This window comes from Hydractinia symbiolongicarpus, chromosome 6, assembly GCF_029227915.1.
Source record: "Hydractinia symbiolongicarpus strain clone_291-10 chromosome 6, HSymV2.1, whole genome shotgun sequence".
Taxonomy (NCBI): domain Eukaryota; kingdom Metazoa; phylum Cnidaria; class Hydrozoa; order Anthoathecata; family Hydractiniidae; genus Hydractinia; species Hydractinia symbiolongicarpus.
The window spans coordinates 23730460-23745032 of NC_079880.1; the positions used below are offsets into that span (position 1 = coordinate 23730460).

General features: G+C 31.9%; 1 protein-coding gene across 1 annotated transcript; it reads right to left on the reverse strand.

Moving 5' to 3' along the window:
• Positions 1-4372: 4372 nt before the first annotated feature.
• Positions 4373-10287, reverse strand: LOC130647703 (DAZ-associated protein 1-like). Its single transcript, XM_057453655.1, has 4 exons — positions 9984-10287; positions 6854-6971; positions 6301-6355; positions 4373-5909 (listed from the first exon to the last, which is right to left on the reverse strand). Exons 1-4 carry the CDS (start codon positions 10227-10229, stop codon positions 5120-5122), a joined length of 1209 nt encoding a protein of 402 aa, XP_057309638.1. The 5' UTR covers positions 10230-10287; the 3' UTR covers positions 4373-5119.
• Positions 10288-14573: the final 4286 nt, after the last annotated feature.

Consider the following 14573-nt stretch of genomic DNA (forward strand, 5'->3'; position numbering starts at 1 on the left):
GGTGTATTTTTAGCTTCTCTATAAGAAACCTACGTGAAGAGATCTGCCATTGAGCATAGAATTTTGATCGCAAAAGGGTGGCGAAATATGCTCAAAATGCTCTACCTGTTTTTTCTAACACTCTCCTTCATTTTTTGATCGCTTTTTACTGTTGCGGTTACCGTACATTTGGTTTTACGTGGGAGGGTGCAGTGCAAAAAAATTTAAAGAGATTTAATTTATCAATGCGGTATTTTACTGAAGGAGCTGTGTTCAATTTAGGCACGTAAAGAAATACTTTACCAAAGCAAAAAATAATATAGTTTAAAATTATCCATGCAAATGCAAGGACGTGATTTTTTTTATATATTTCCTATTATATATTTAAATTTTCATCAATTTTTACTTTTCAAAGTGAAAGAAAAAAAATGATACTTTTATTGTAAAGGAAACTATTTGCAGACTCAAACTAATTAACTTTTATTTTTCCATACGCACCACGAAAATCCTAAGGATTTTTTTGGTCATTATTTGCGCGTTCGTTTGAAAACACTTGTTTACGATCAAACAAAGAAACATTTCCCTTACTGATCATTTGAAGTTTGATTTCATGATCTTGTGCCCAATTTTTTTTCAAATATTTTCATCTTCATAAAAATAAAAGTAGAGCTAATTTCAAAATTTTTACATAATGAGAATTTGCAGAACAGGTTGCAAATTTTATGCTGATTTTTGTTTATCGTGCAATTCGTGAGTAACTAATGTTTCCTTACTTACTTACTTACTTTTCCTGTGAAGGCAGCCCTGCAATAAAGTAATGAAATTTGGCTAACTAATAAGGACCATCAAGATATGTAGAAAGTGATTTGATAATCATCATACTGAACAACAAAACAATGTTCTACAACAACTTTCTCCTCTTTTATGTAAAATATGTTTCTTATTTTGTGATTTTTATTTTCAATTTTTATTAACACTTTGAAAAGCAATACTTCAATATGTTCACTTCAATCATCCAATCTTTTTTTATCTGTTACAGCTTGAGTACCGAACGTTAGCTATGCACGACATATTAATAAAATTAAAAAAATTTTAGTACTTAAATCTTTCTGATGAATAAAACATAGCTATATACAAAGAAAAAACATTCTCCTGCTGGAAGCAAATGTTTTAGATATCAAGCTTTCTTTTCCTTCTTTCTCTTAGACTCTCTTGCAAGAATTAAGATGCAAGGATAAGTAAACTTTCTACTGCAGTTATCGAGAGAAAGATTGATAGACCACGAGTGATTTGATATCTTATATGAATTAGTCGTGTCAAACTGCAATTTACGTCGAAAGTGTTGCTCAACTGTTAGTCCATTTAATAGTTAGTTAGTTAGTTAGTTATTAGGTGATAAAAAAGAAAAAAAAATGAAAATTGGATTTGTTTTTGTTGCAAACTCTTAGAAAGTATCAAGAAGCATAACAAAGTAACGTCGGAATGTTTCTCTAAATTCCAATGGAAGAATATGACTTAAAGTTTCATAAGACTACTTCTATGAACTATAACTTTCGAAAATTAGGGAGGTTGATCAAGTGTGTTAAGACTTACCCAGTTGTCACAAATTCTATTAAAAGCTGTAAGCATCCATTAAGCAAATCTTGATCCCAGCTATATTGTTTATGCTACCGAGTTGCTCTTTTGATCTGAATACTCAAAAGCATCTTCACTGAATATAGATGCATTCAAATCGAAAACATTTGATGCATTCAGTGAGTACTGAAATCTGATTGGTGGATATTTACTCGCTTGATCGAGAATTTGAAAACATTTCATTTAATGTACTATTAATACCTTTAATTATTTTATGCTTGATCAATGATGCGAGAATTATGTTGTAATCATTAATATAAGCTTAATTTTTAAATGTTCAAAAATATCAGTTTAGAATGTATTTCATGTTGTTGAAAACCATGAGAGAATGCTGAAATATTTTCTAGGTCGGCCCAAGCGTGCAAAAAAAAAGGAGCAGGTATACAAGATAGCCAGAGAACCACCCCAATTTCTAAGAATGCACAACCGTAAGACTCCTTTACAAACAAATGATGGTAACATCATCTCCATTTGCGTGTTGCTGTTTTACCTTTTACCATTGTTTTCAAAGTGTTGTTGCAACTGCAATACGAATTACTTCATGAAATCAAAATTACGATTTTAAAACACGATGTTTGATAAAAAGAAAAATTGGACAGAATTTTTGCCGAGTCTAAAATCATAGCTACTGATCGTAATCAATTCTAAAATTTTAAAAGTCATGTTATTTGTTTTAACCCAAAATTTAGATTTAGGCCACACCTACATTTTAATTATTTGTTTTTTCTGTCACACCCAAATTTAATCAGACGGTGTGCGGCTTAATTATTGACCCTTTAAATTGTACTTAATTAGGCCCTCAATAATCTAGCTACGTCGAATCTAATTAGTGAAGCATTGTGGAGCTGCCTCAAATTTATTGAAGTGGAACATATTTTTTTTATGAAAAAATAACGAGAAGAAGAATGAAATGTTAGTAGAAAGAATATAGAAAATATTTTTTGGTTTTTTTCCTTCTTTTAGAGTTTGATAGTTTTAGATAGGTAGATAATTTTGCAAGCTTGAACAGATAGATAGCTACAAAGTTTTTGTAAACAAACAAAACTCCAACAAGAAGTTTACAAATAATACTACAGTTCAAAAGGCTGGTCACTTGTAACTAATTTTTAAGTATAGTTAAAAATTCAAAGAAAAATTTTGTAAATATGGTAAAAGTTGATTTGAACAACAGCAGAAAAGTTAGCGACTTCAAACAATAACATTTCGATTGTTCTTATTTTGTTTTTATATTTTTAGTATTTTTAAATACAAATATTTGTAATGTATATTCTAAGTTTCGGAAAATAGTAAAATGTCTTTTGTTCTTATTTTTAAGACATTCACGGTTTTTTTGTTCTTATAAATTTGTTTGCATAAAATTATGTAATGGTATTTTAAAAATTTCCGTCTGCAGTGAATTGTTGGATCTCTATCGTTGTTCAAATGTCTGTCTATTGAAGTTTTATTTTTCAGATCTTCGCAATGTCTGTTTGTATCAGCCTGTAGCAACATGTTATTGGAATGATATATATATTTCTACCTCTATACCCTTTAAAATTATAAGTATCCCTATTATAAATAATTTAAATTTATTGATCCACCAGCAATTAATAATTTTGTTGTTTCTGCGTAAGTCAGAAATAAAATTCATTTCTTTGTTCACTTAAAATCATATATTCCTGTTTTGTTTAATTTTATTTGTTTTTTATGTATTTGTTTGTTTGTTTGTTTATTTATTTTTTGGTATATTTTTTATTTAAAAATAAAACAAAAGTCACAAGAAATTAAATGGGTAGCTAACTCTAATCATAAACACGTGTGGACATTCTTCAATGATGCTGTCTTCATTCTTGATGCGCACATAAAGAGTCGCTTTGTTTTGTTGTTTTATACTTAACAACCTATGACACTCGAGTTAGATTGATGTTACTATCATCATTTGGTAAAATTTTTGAATTTAAGCAAAAATCAATTTTTAGCGAGGTATTTATCACTGTATTTGTCTAATAAGACGGCCTATCTTAACTCACTTAAATTCAAGGATTTTTACTGTTGCATTTTTCGCGAAATTCAACTCCCACGAAATCTTTTCAGCCAACCAAAAAAAGTTTTGGAACCAATATTTACCTGAGAGGTAAGAAAATTCGACCAGAGAATTACTGAAACATATATTTCTTTTGGTCCAGGATTTAGTTCGAGATTCAGTCTGGGATTTGGTCCGGAATCAGCAGATATGATTAGATAAAATGATTAGCAAGCTTTTTTTTTTCAGCCAGCACCCGCTTTATTCAGCTGAAAATAATTGTTGTAAAAATGCAAAAATTTAATCATCCGCAAAATTTGATTTGCGCGAAATTTTAAAATGTACCTGGAGCTGAACTTTGTTTAAACGCCAAATTTATCAAATATTTTCCAATAACATTGTCTCAATCACAAATTCTCAGAATGATAGACAAAGTCAGTAAAAAGTGACTAACATTTTATCTCAACCAAAATTTTGCATCAGAATTTTGTACCGATCATTCAGCTCTTTGTCTATGTTTTTACTGTTTTTTTTTCAGTGCTTTGGGAACTCAAATGGCTTAAAAAATTAAGATACGCCTGATATTATCAGTTTAAACTTTGAAATTATTATATGAAATAACGATTTATAACAGACCAAGGTATTTCCCCAAATTACTCTGTAAAATGTTTGTAAACTTATGAGTATTATGACTGGCGGCAAAATGGCCTATGAATGAAGTTGGTTTCTTAAAATTTATCAGAGTTAAAAAACGAGTTAAAATTTTGTCTTTATTATTTTAAGTATAATTATTAGTATCTTTGTACATGACTTGTATAAAAGAAAGAAAAATGAAATAAATTTAAAATATTAATACAATAAAGAATGAATATATAATAAAACATATATGCTAGAAATATAAAATTTTAGTTTGTGTGACTTCGCTGGTTGGTGTCATGACTTGTTGTGTATTTAGACTTGAACCTCCAGCAAATGAGCCTCTTTTTTAGTTAATAAGAAAGGCTTCTTTCTAACTAAAAGACACGATGTGTTGACTTCTCGTAATTTAAAAAGAAATTATCTACTTTACGTAAAATATAAATTTTTTAACCAATGATGCTGAAAGTTATGAATTGCGTAGCTACTTTAACACTGTAACCATGTACAAAGCCACTGCAGAAGATCGAGAATTATTCTGAATTTTTGACAATAATTGACCTCTGAAAATCTTCAGTGTTTCGCCAGTTCACTGGATTTAAAAAAATCCTAAACTAAAATCCCATTAAAATTCACTTAAAACAAAACGAAATAATACATCTGGTGAGACCTCTAAAACAGGACATCAGATGACGTGAAACGAAAATATAAAATGTTTAAATAACCGTGATTTGATGTGTATTTAAATTTATGCGTTCTATTTCTTTCGTTAAGAGAAGAAAAATTTCTACTACCCGTAAACTCCCCTCGTTCATTATCGTTTTTTATCGTGTAAATCTAGTTTCTTTTCGCTCGTCTTTCTTATGTTTATATTTGATGGATCATGTCTCGATGAGCCAAGTAATGCTGTTGTTGAGGTTGGTAATGAAAAACATGATTTTGGTTTGTGTGATGTGTGGAAGGCGAGGCTAATGGTGATGTCACAAATGTTGTTACCGAATTATGACCGTTCATCACGTGATTTCCGTTGAATAAATGACTCGAATTTCCATTGATGATGTGATTATTATTTTGAATAAGATGTGTATTAGAGGAACCATTTACTGTCGGCAAGTTGTTGTTGTTTAAAGTTTGGTAGCTTGTACCCACGTGATCATGATGGCTGTTCAGGACAATTGCATTTCCGTTTATGGGAGATTTTTGTGCCATAATAATTGGACCACCAGTTACATTATGTGACGTAATAGGAACTATATCCGGTGGTTGATGCGATACAGTCATCGATGTGAATGACGAAGGTGATGATGCGACAGGCGCGATAGGTGCGATGTTATCCGCGATGGTATTATTTTTATCGCAGTCACTGTTCGGTGACAACGTGGGAGGGGGATACGCGTAGCTGTTGTTGTTGTTTAAGGGCGATGGGCTTAGTATCATGGGCTGCGAGAAAAAAATCGTCTGTGGATACATGGGAGATATCGGCGTCATCGGAGAGTGGTGCATGTAAGGATCGCAAGTGTTGTGATTCTCGTAGGCTGTTGTTGGACTTGGTGCAAAATGATAAATTGGTTGGCACCCATGGAGGGGTGGCAAGCCCAATAAAGGATAATGACCATTTTTTGTCACTAGTTGAGGAGGATACAGACCATTCAAATAACTGTAAGAGAAAAAATTAAATTATAGAAATAAAAATGAAAAATAAATTATAGAAGTGAGATACAAGTTTATCTTCTTATTATTAATATTTGCGTCATGTGTTGGAGAATCATACTCGCTTTTTCGCATTAGCGATGTTTTCTAAGCAACAAGAGACTCAAATCAACATCTAACCTGAATTGAATAAACACATAATGTAAAAGAGAGGGACAATGAACAAGTATTGAGACCTGTTCCAGAGTACATACAATGAGACACGTGAAAGTTGATTGGTGCACCTCTTACTGAACAAGAGAATTTAAATTCAGGATTTGATATTTTTGTTGTCTGGGAAGGTCCAAATCCTAGGCTAATTTTATTTTCATATAATGAAATAAAAAGCATCAACTTACTAATTGGTAGGAGACGAAGGACCAATTTCTTTAAACCGAAAATCGTTTTTCTTTGCTAAAAAAGGAATAAATTAAAATTATTAACTTGAAAGATAGCTACTATACAATGTTAGAAAATGGAACTTGTCAATATTGCAGAATCTAAGAGAATAGAAATATCTTGCTTTAGCAGACACATGCTGAAATAACAAATATTCTGTGTTTTTTATAGCAACCAGTTTGTAATCAACTGCAGTAAGAGAAATTATTTCTTGATTAAATGATCCTGGTATGGTACTGTACAACAAGAAAAGTAATTTCCCGAAAAGCTTAGTGTAAATCGAAACAAGAAAAGATTCGCGAAATTCAAATCTAACGAATAACTAAATTTCGAGAAATTATTAACAACTCGCGAAATTCGCAAATATTAATTCCTGCAAAAATCACCAATTGTTAAACAACTTTTTGAGCTTTTTTTAGTAGTAGTAGAAGCTAGATATCAAATATATTTATTCACAAGAAGAGAAAAATTTAGTCCTGTTGGCTAGATGGTGTTTAAGTGAAAGAAACATACATGGTGGTTTTTTCTTTTGTCCAATATAAGCAAGGTTGACATTGCATCGTCTTCCATCCAACTTTGGTGCTTTATCAGAAATGGCTTTCAATGCATTCATTTCTTCCGTCATCGTCACCTGCAGAAAAAACGAAATAAAAAGAAAAACAAATAACATTTTAGTCTTAAAAAAATGTTCTGAAAGAAATTTGTCAAGAAATGATAAACTAAATTGTAGAGAATTTCGGGAAAATTTTACCACACATTAAATTTCAGTAAACCCACTTCATGTTCAAAAAATGGAAAATCCACCACCACCCTCTCGCCATAGGTTGAAAAGAATTTTCGGTATTATAATTTAGTATAATTACAATCTTAGTAAAGTTTTACAGACGTGTATTTATTGCCCACAAGCTTTGTTATTCATAACAATGTAAACATCGTTATTATCAACGTACGAATAGCAGACTGTCCAAAGAAAAGGGAGCAAAAAACTTAAAAAGCACAATAGATAACAGAATTCCAAAGCATAAGGAATACGCATACACAGATACCAGAAGAATTTAACTCTTTCACAACAGAGTCAGAATAAATCAAAACATTGTGTTTAGAGGAGGTATGATACAATTTGAATGACACTGCTCGTTTTTGTTCGTTGCACTAAAGTTACAACTTTAAAGATTATAATATCATCACGAGCCGGAAACTGATCAACCAATCAGGATTCACAAGGAAAACTGATCAACCAATCAGGATTCACAAATCACAGTGTTCTGTTTCGCTTAAAATTTTGTTTACTGATTTTTCCAACGAATTTTCATCCTCAGACGCCTTTTTGATATAAATAAAATAACGCTGGGAACGAGGTGGTTCTGTATTCGTCATGCATTTTTTTCCCAACAATTTTTGAGATTTTCATGAGATTTCTCGAAGGAGTTAGCTACAAACATTTAACATCAATTTTTTATATATGCTTAATTTTGACTCCTTAATTCAAAAAATAGTCGGTAAATATGATATTTTTCAACTTGTAAACTTATGCCCCTAGAGGAAAAATGACAGCTGCTGGAACAGAAAAATACATGGACTTTTATATCGTTGCCAACTGTTGTAAATTTTGTTTTTCTCGCGAACCAGTTGTGGATAATACTTTAGCAAAGTAAGGCAAATAAAATGCAAAAAAAAAATACTTTCAATTTCGGCGAACGTAATCTTCGGCTATTAGATTAGGTGTTTGGGAAATTTTAATTTTACAGAACGATTTAACATTTTGTTCTTTCTTCGTTGATATTTTCTCAGTGTTATTTATGAAAAAGATTTTGAAATGTTTTAGTTGGGCCAAAAAAAAAAAGAAAAAAAATTGAAAGTAACATAAATACAAAAATTTTTTAAATGTGAAACAGATCGAATCTTCAAATCTCCAGCCATTTTTATTTACTGGGTTTCTTCTGCAGCTAATATACAAAAAAGTGATTTAGATATCGACGGCCCATATAATTGCGGAGGTGGCCACAGATCAATTAAAAATATGTTGATAATACGTTCAATGATAACAAGGTTGAAACTTTAAATTTTTTTATCACGTCAAAACACTTCTCTCAAAGTACTTGCCCCTCCTGTTAGCAATTTAAAAGCCATAATTTACGACCAGCGTCTACCCATCATTTCCCTTCGCTCTTGTCTCAATTACACATTTTATATAAGAACAAATTTTAAACGAATCTATGGCTTCCTAATACTAAGAAAAACTGAGTTCTGCTTTAAACTTTGAACTTTGAAAATGAAAAAAATGAAAAGAATTAAGAAGAATTAAAACATTTTAAGGCTTCAAATTTTGTAAAGTTAAAAACATTCAAAAACTTCCTTTGAGTCGAGTGTTCTTATAAAAAAGTGTAGAAATGAAAGCAATATGTTAGAACTACTCTTCATGCTTTTCATTTTAGCATCATTGGGGAAGGGAATCCTATTTTTTTGTTCATATTATGCAGGAAATCACGTAACCGATCACAGAGACGTCGCAGGTTGGAAATCTGGACCATAAAAATGTCTGGACCATAAAAAATGTCTGGACCATAAAAAATGTCTGGACCATAAAAAATGTCTGGACCATAAAAAATAAAATAACTAAAGAACTAAAAAGTTTTGCGGGTAGAATGTTTCGCAAAGTTCGCAATATCGACTCTACTTACGAAAGTTTATGTCTTGGAATATTCTAATTAAAAAACAAGTGGTGAAAGTTTGTTCTGGTGAAATTTCAAATAGTTCATTTGTGAAAATTTTTTAAAAAAAAATTAAAAAAAGAGTGTAGTGGGGAAAAGGATGTAAGAATTTTGGACCGTAGAAAATCTTTCCTTTGCGCTGCTGTTCAACTCAAAAGGTGGGATGTGTAATCAGTGTCTATTATTAGCACCCATCATCTATCCGTCTTTCGGGATTAATCCAGCTAATGACGGTGTTAATCCCGTGACAGATATTAAAATGTTTTAATAATTAACGTCGTAATCATAATAATAATGCTAATATAATTATACATTTTTAAGATTTGTTTCTTCTTGACAATATTTTTTTTTGGTTTTTGAAGATAAAAAAAAACAAGTTAGAATTTGAGACCAAACGTTTGTAGAAAACAAAATCTATATTTTTATTTTTTTATGCTAGATAATTTAATGGGTAGAGTGAAATTTGGAAGAAAAAAATAAATAGCAAAGGATGAAAAAAAAAATATTTAAATTTTGATATACAGAAAACAGTATTTTCATGGCATTCTGTATGTGATGCGTATCCGCCTTCAATAAAACAAAGCGCATCGTGTAAAAGACAAAATGGAGAAATAACACTCCCTTAATGAATCTAAAAATGACTAATTTAACGCCATAGTAACGACGAAAATATTTTGTTAGTCGTAAGAGTGTAATAGATTTAATAAAATGTTACTTTTTATTGCGCCAAGAAAACATTTTTCGAATTTTGTAAACGCATAAAAATATTCGCAGTTTTGCCTTTTTATTTTATCCTGGTCCATTTTATTAACTGGATTTATTCCCAGACCTTTTGGTTTTTTGTTCGTCCAAGGAAGTCTAAGTACTAGGTTGTTAGAGATGTTAAGATTTTTCTGAAATAAGACAAATAAACCAATTCGCTAAACACTCACAAATCCGTATCCTTTCGACAAACCAGTCTTTCGATCTCTGATCACAACAGCTTCTTTGATTGGTCCAAATTGATCAAAATAATCATGCAAAACATGATCTTCCGAACCAAATCTCAAACCACCTACAAATATGCGCGTCTTTCTTCTGTTCACTTCTTCATCTGTGATTCCATCTTCATCTAAATCGAGATCAGCATGTATCTCTTCGATTAGTTCCTGTGCAACGCACAAATCTTCCACAGTCATAATTATTTCTTCGTAATTTGTTTATTGTTTTATATGTGTTGTTGTTGTTATTTATCGCCTGTAAAATACAGAAATATATTGCATTACATATACTCTTTGTATTGTTTCTTTGCTCTCTATTTCTTTGTAAATAAACAAACAAACAAACAAAATTTTATTTATTTTGTCGTCCTGTCCGCACAGATTTGCCTAACAGACATGCCACCCGGCGAAATATTTTTTCTCTCTCCTTCTCTCTCTCTCTCTCTGTTGTTTCACAAATATAACACGATACAGATGTTTTAGTTGAAAAAAAATCGAAGAAAAATTCCCAAATGAGCTTTTAAATGTTAGCACTTAATTGGAAAGCGAATATCAGTTTTGAGAAAATAAAAGACAGAAAAATATATATATATAAAAATGGAGACAGATATAATTTGTTATTTTTTGTTACATCACAATTTTTATTTCAATTTTAACTAAACACAAGATTTACCATTTATTCATTTATTTATTTTAAAACTTTTGCCTGGTTTATCCTTTTAACTTTTATATCTCCATTCTCTACAAAACTAACCTTTCTACATGCAAACTTTTTCTGTCATCCACTCTTACCCTCATCTTCTCTGTGTTAAAAAATCATATTTGATATTGTATAAAAAAAGTTTTATTTTTGAAATGCGAATTGTATTGTTTTATTAATCAGACGAAAGAATAGATTTGCCACTCGCGCGACAACCTTTTAAATGTGACACCTTTGTTTAAAGAAAATTATCTCGTAATTTTTTAAACAGTTTAATATCACTGTAGCTACATGTAAAAAATAAAATAATGTGGTGAAAGCCAGATAGTAGCTAGCTACAGTTCGTATTTTTCCTGACTAATTTTTTTTTACAACGCGACACAGTAACGTTGAATGTGACGACGAAGGGAGGTGACGCTCAACTTTCTATAACCTTGCAGTAGAACACCCTCCATCGCAGATGCTGACAATGCTAAAATTTTGCGTCCGCAACAAAAACACGCTCCATCACAAAAGTTAACTGTGCTGATATAATTTTCAGTAGAAGAAATACCTCGATGGAATTTAATCATCTGTGAACTTTAACAGTGTGGTTAGTGAAATGAAGTCAGTTTTTTAGCGTGTAGGAGTACTTTATTCCCAGTCCCCACCGAAAAGAACTGGAGACAAGTTGATACAAACCTTCCTTAAGTAAGCGTGAAGAAAGCGTGCGTGTATTTTGCAGACCTGTGGGGCCGTATAATGGTAAAAAAAGAACAAATTATAAGGGAAACAATGCATTTAAAAGAAGCAATTAGCACCGATTGAGATTTCTGGGTGTCACGAAACATAGCAATTAAGTATTGTTAGTATTAGTAGAAGTTTCTCGCTTTACTTCCCAGCAAAAGAAGCAAAGTAGTGCAGAATATTATGCTCATTTTGTTTTCCTGTTATAGAATCGCAGAAAGTTATGAAATGCAAATATTTTAATTTCTGTTTCCGTAAAATTGCTTGCAATAATTTTTTGTATGTCTAAAGTTACTTTAAAAAATAGATAAACAAACAAAACGTAAACAAACAAACAAAACACAAACAAACAAACAAACGAATAAATAAATAAATAAGGAAATAAGTTATAACTCAATGATTCTTGATAACCGGTGCCTTGTAAAAACAAACAATGAATGTTTTCCTCAACATTTTGATTCATGCATTGGAAAACAGATGGTTTTGGGATTTGCGAGTTAATCACTAAGTAATGGTTTTGGGACATGATCATTAGACAATTGATTAGTCAAATAAACAGAGACGTATGTCTTTCTCCCAAAATTAATTATTTTTTTCTATGAGTTGAAACATGTCGTGGACTATTTATTGAAAAGGTATTGCAACTTGCTTCCCAGGAGAAATAAAGAAATCGGAAAGGAATATAAGTAACTATGGCAAAGATTTGCTGAGAAGAGTTAGCGAACCCTAATGTTTTCACCACCTACATCCAACGATTTCGTGTAAGCTAGTAAAATGGAAAACTAATCACATGCGATAACAACACTTTTCATCATTGGAAAAATAGAAATACACTAGTCGAGCCCATGAATAAATCAACGGCATCGCCCGTCCTTTATTGTCTCGCTACTGCAGTTACTATTTTGCGAAATAGACGTATATTAAGTATTAAAATATAGACTAGTCAGTGGCCCGTGGATAAATCCACAGGTTCGCCCGTCCTTTAATATACCGCATTTTGTTTGTCTCGCTACTGGGGCACCATTTTGTACATAAATAGACAGACGATGGCTGTTATCTTTCTGACAAACACAAAAAGCAACTACTTTTTTGGTCAACATTGGTATTTCGCGCGAGAGAGAAAGAACAGTATTGAACTGTTCAATATATTAGAAGCGCTTCTAACAGCGCATGCGCGTAATTTACGCACTGATTGATTGGCAGAATCCGAAAAGAAACTTTGTTTCCCGAAATCTTCGAAATCGGGAATAGATATACAATGAACGCATATCAAAATTAGACTTGGATTACATGTAAATATGTATAAAAAATAATCTCCGTTTTAAAAATTGAAAATTGGAAAATGTACGAACACTTCTGGTAGTAATTAAAATAAACGTGTGAAGTAATTTTGAGATTATCCCAAAGACAATCCAAAATTTAATCATGAAATTGTTGTCTATTCACTTTTGTAATTGTTACCTTATTTCCTCTATTTAATACCCCACACCTCAAAAAGGGGTTATTAGTAGGGTCCCGCCCTTCTAATAAGCGCCCGTTTTATTTCGAACACAACATAACCCTTAAGACCCAAACTATGCGAATTGGCGTCACAACAAGACCAAAATAACGATATGCCGTTTATTAGCCACAACTCGTGTTCACTTAACTTTGAGACATCAAACTATAGTACAATATGAAAAAGAATTAAATTTCCTATCCAACTGGTTCACAAATGTTAATGTAGCAGATGACCAGGAGTCGTGTCTAACCAGGGCTGACGACAGCGGGAAAGAATTTTTAAAAGTAGAAATTGTTATAATATATTTACAAAAACATCCAAAGTAAGCAAACATTATGGAGGGTCTGGAATCCAAAAAAACATTTTCAGAACTAACCATCGTCGGTCATTTTCTACCCCTGTCGGCCTTCCCCACCCCTTACTCCGGAAACTGTCGCCGACAATGCGAGAAAAAAAATGCGAAAAGCGAAAGATTATCAAACAATGGATACTTGCAGTGAAGGGTTAATTAGTGTGAAAAAGAAAAAGAAGCCTGGAGGTACAAAATTTCCAATAACGAAAAATATAAATAAAAATATTTGATACATTTTTATTTATTTGCTTAAGAAATAATAAGAAAAAATAAAATCATATTCATTCTTACTTCTTAAAAATTAATAGAAGTAAGCAAGCGAAAAAATATCTTTTTACCAATGTTATGTTCCCTTCTTTATGTTTCAACAAGCAAAATTTTTTCACCACCATAACGAATATGTTTCCCTCTCTCGCATTGTGTGTATAAACTATTTTTAAGTATGTATACAAAAGCGAGAACTTTCACAGCAATTTTCAAGAAAAATAGAAAAACGTGTGTAAAGTTTACACTTTGGAATAATTACTTTGGTGCAACGAAATGCTCTGTTGCTCTCCTAAAAGATACTCCACCGCAGAGGTCAAAAAATACTCTGTTACAGAGCGCAGACTTCTGGAATCTCAAAAATCTTTACGCATACCCCACATACTTTTATTTATGACATTAGAACAATAGAATATAAAACAAAACAAGTTTTCTATTTTTCATTATTATGGAATCATGAAATATTTTAAAGGCCTTTATTTCAAAGGAACCATTTTACACCTTTCCAATTTGATGAGCTAAGGTTGTTTGTGATGGCAATCTTTGTAATTAAAGCCCGCTTACGACCGAGTGACATTTTAATGCGCTCTTACGAAGGCATTTCCGCTCTATCCTTAACCTGTCCTACTTTCGGAACCCTACCCATCTTCTGACGGAAATAGGGTGAGATAGTATTTTATACTTTCAACTTTTCAACTCACTTTTTTGCTAAGTTAAAATTTTTCATTTTTTGCCAATAAGTGTCTCTATCACTGCATGAATATTGATGCGCTGGCTTCCAGGACCTTCGCCCCTGGACCTCACCAGGTGGCTTACAGCTCCCCCTGGAACCCAGCTATTTCGGCAACTCGCTTCGCGCGCTGATTGTCACTAAAATCTCAAAATTTACCACTACGCCTAAGCCCACCCCCACTTTGGAAATTGTGGCGCCACCCCTGCAACTCTTTTACTTACTTTTTAACTCGCGCCTAGGAACCTATTTTCATGTAAATCATCAAT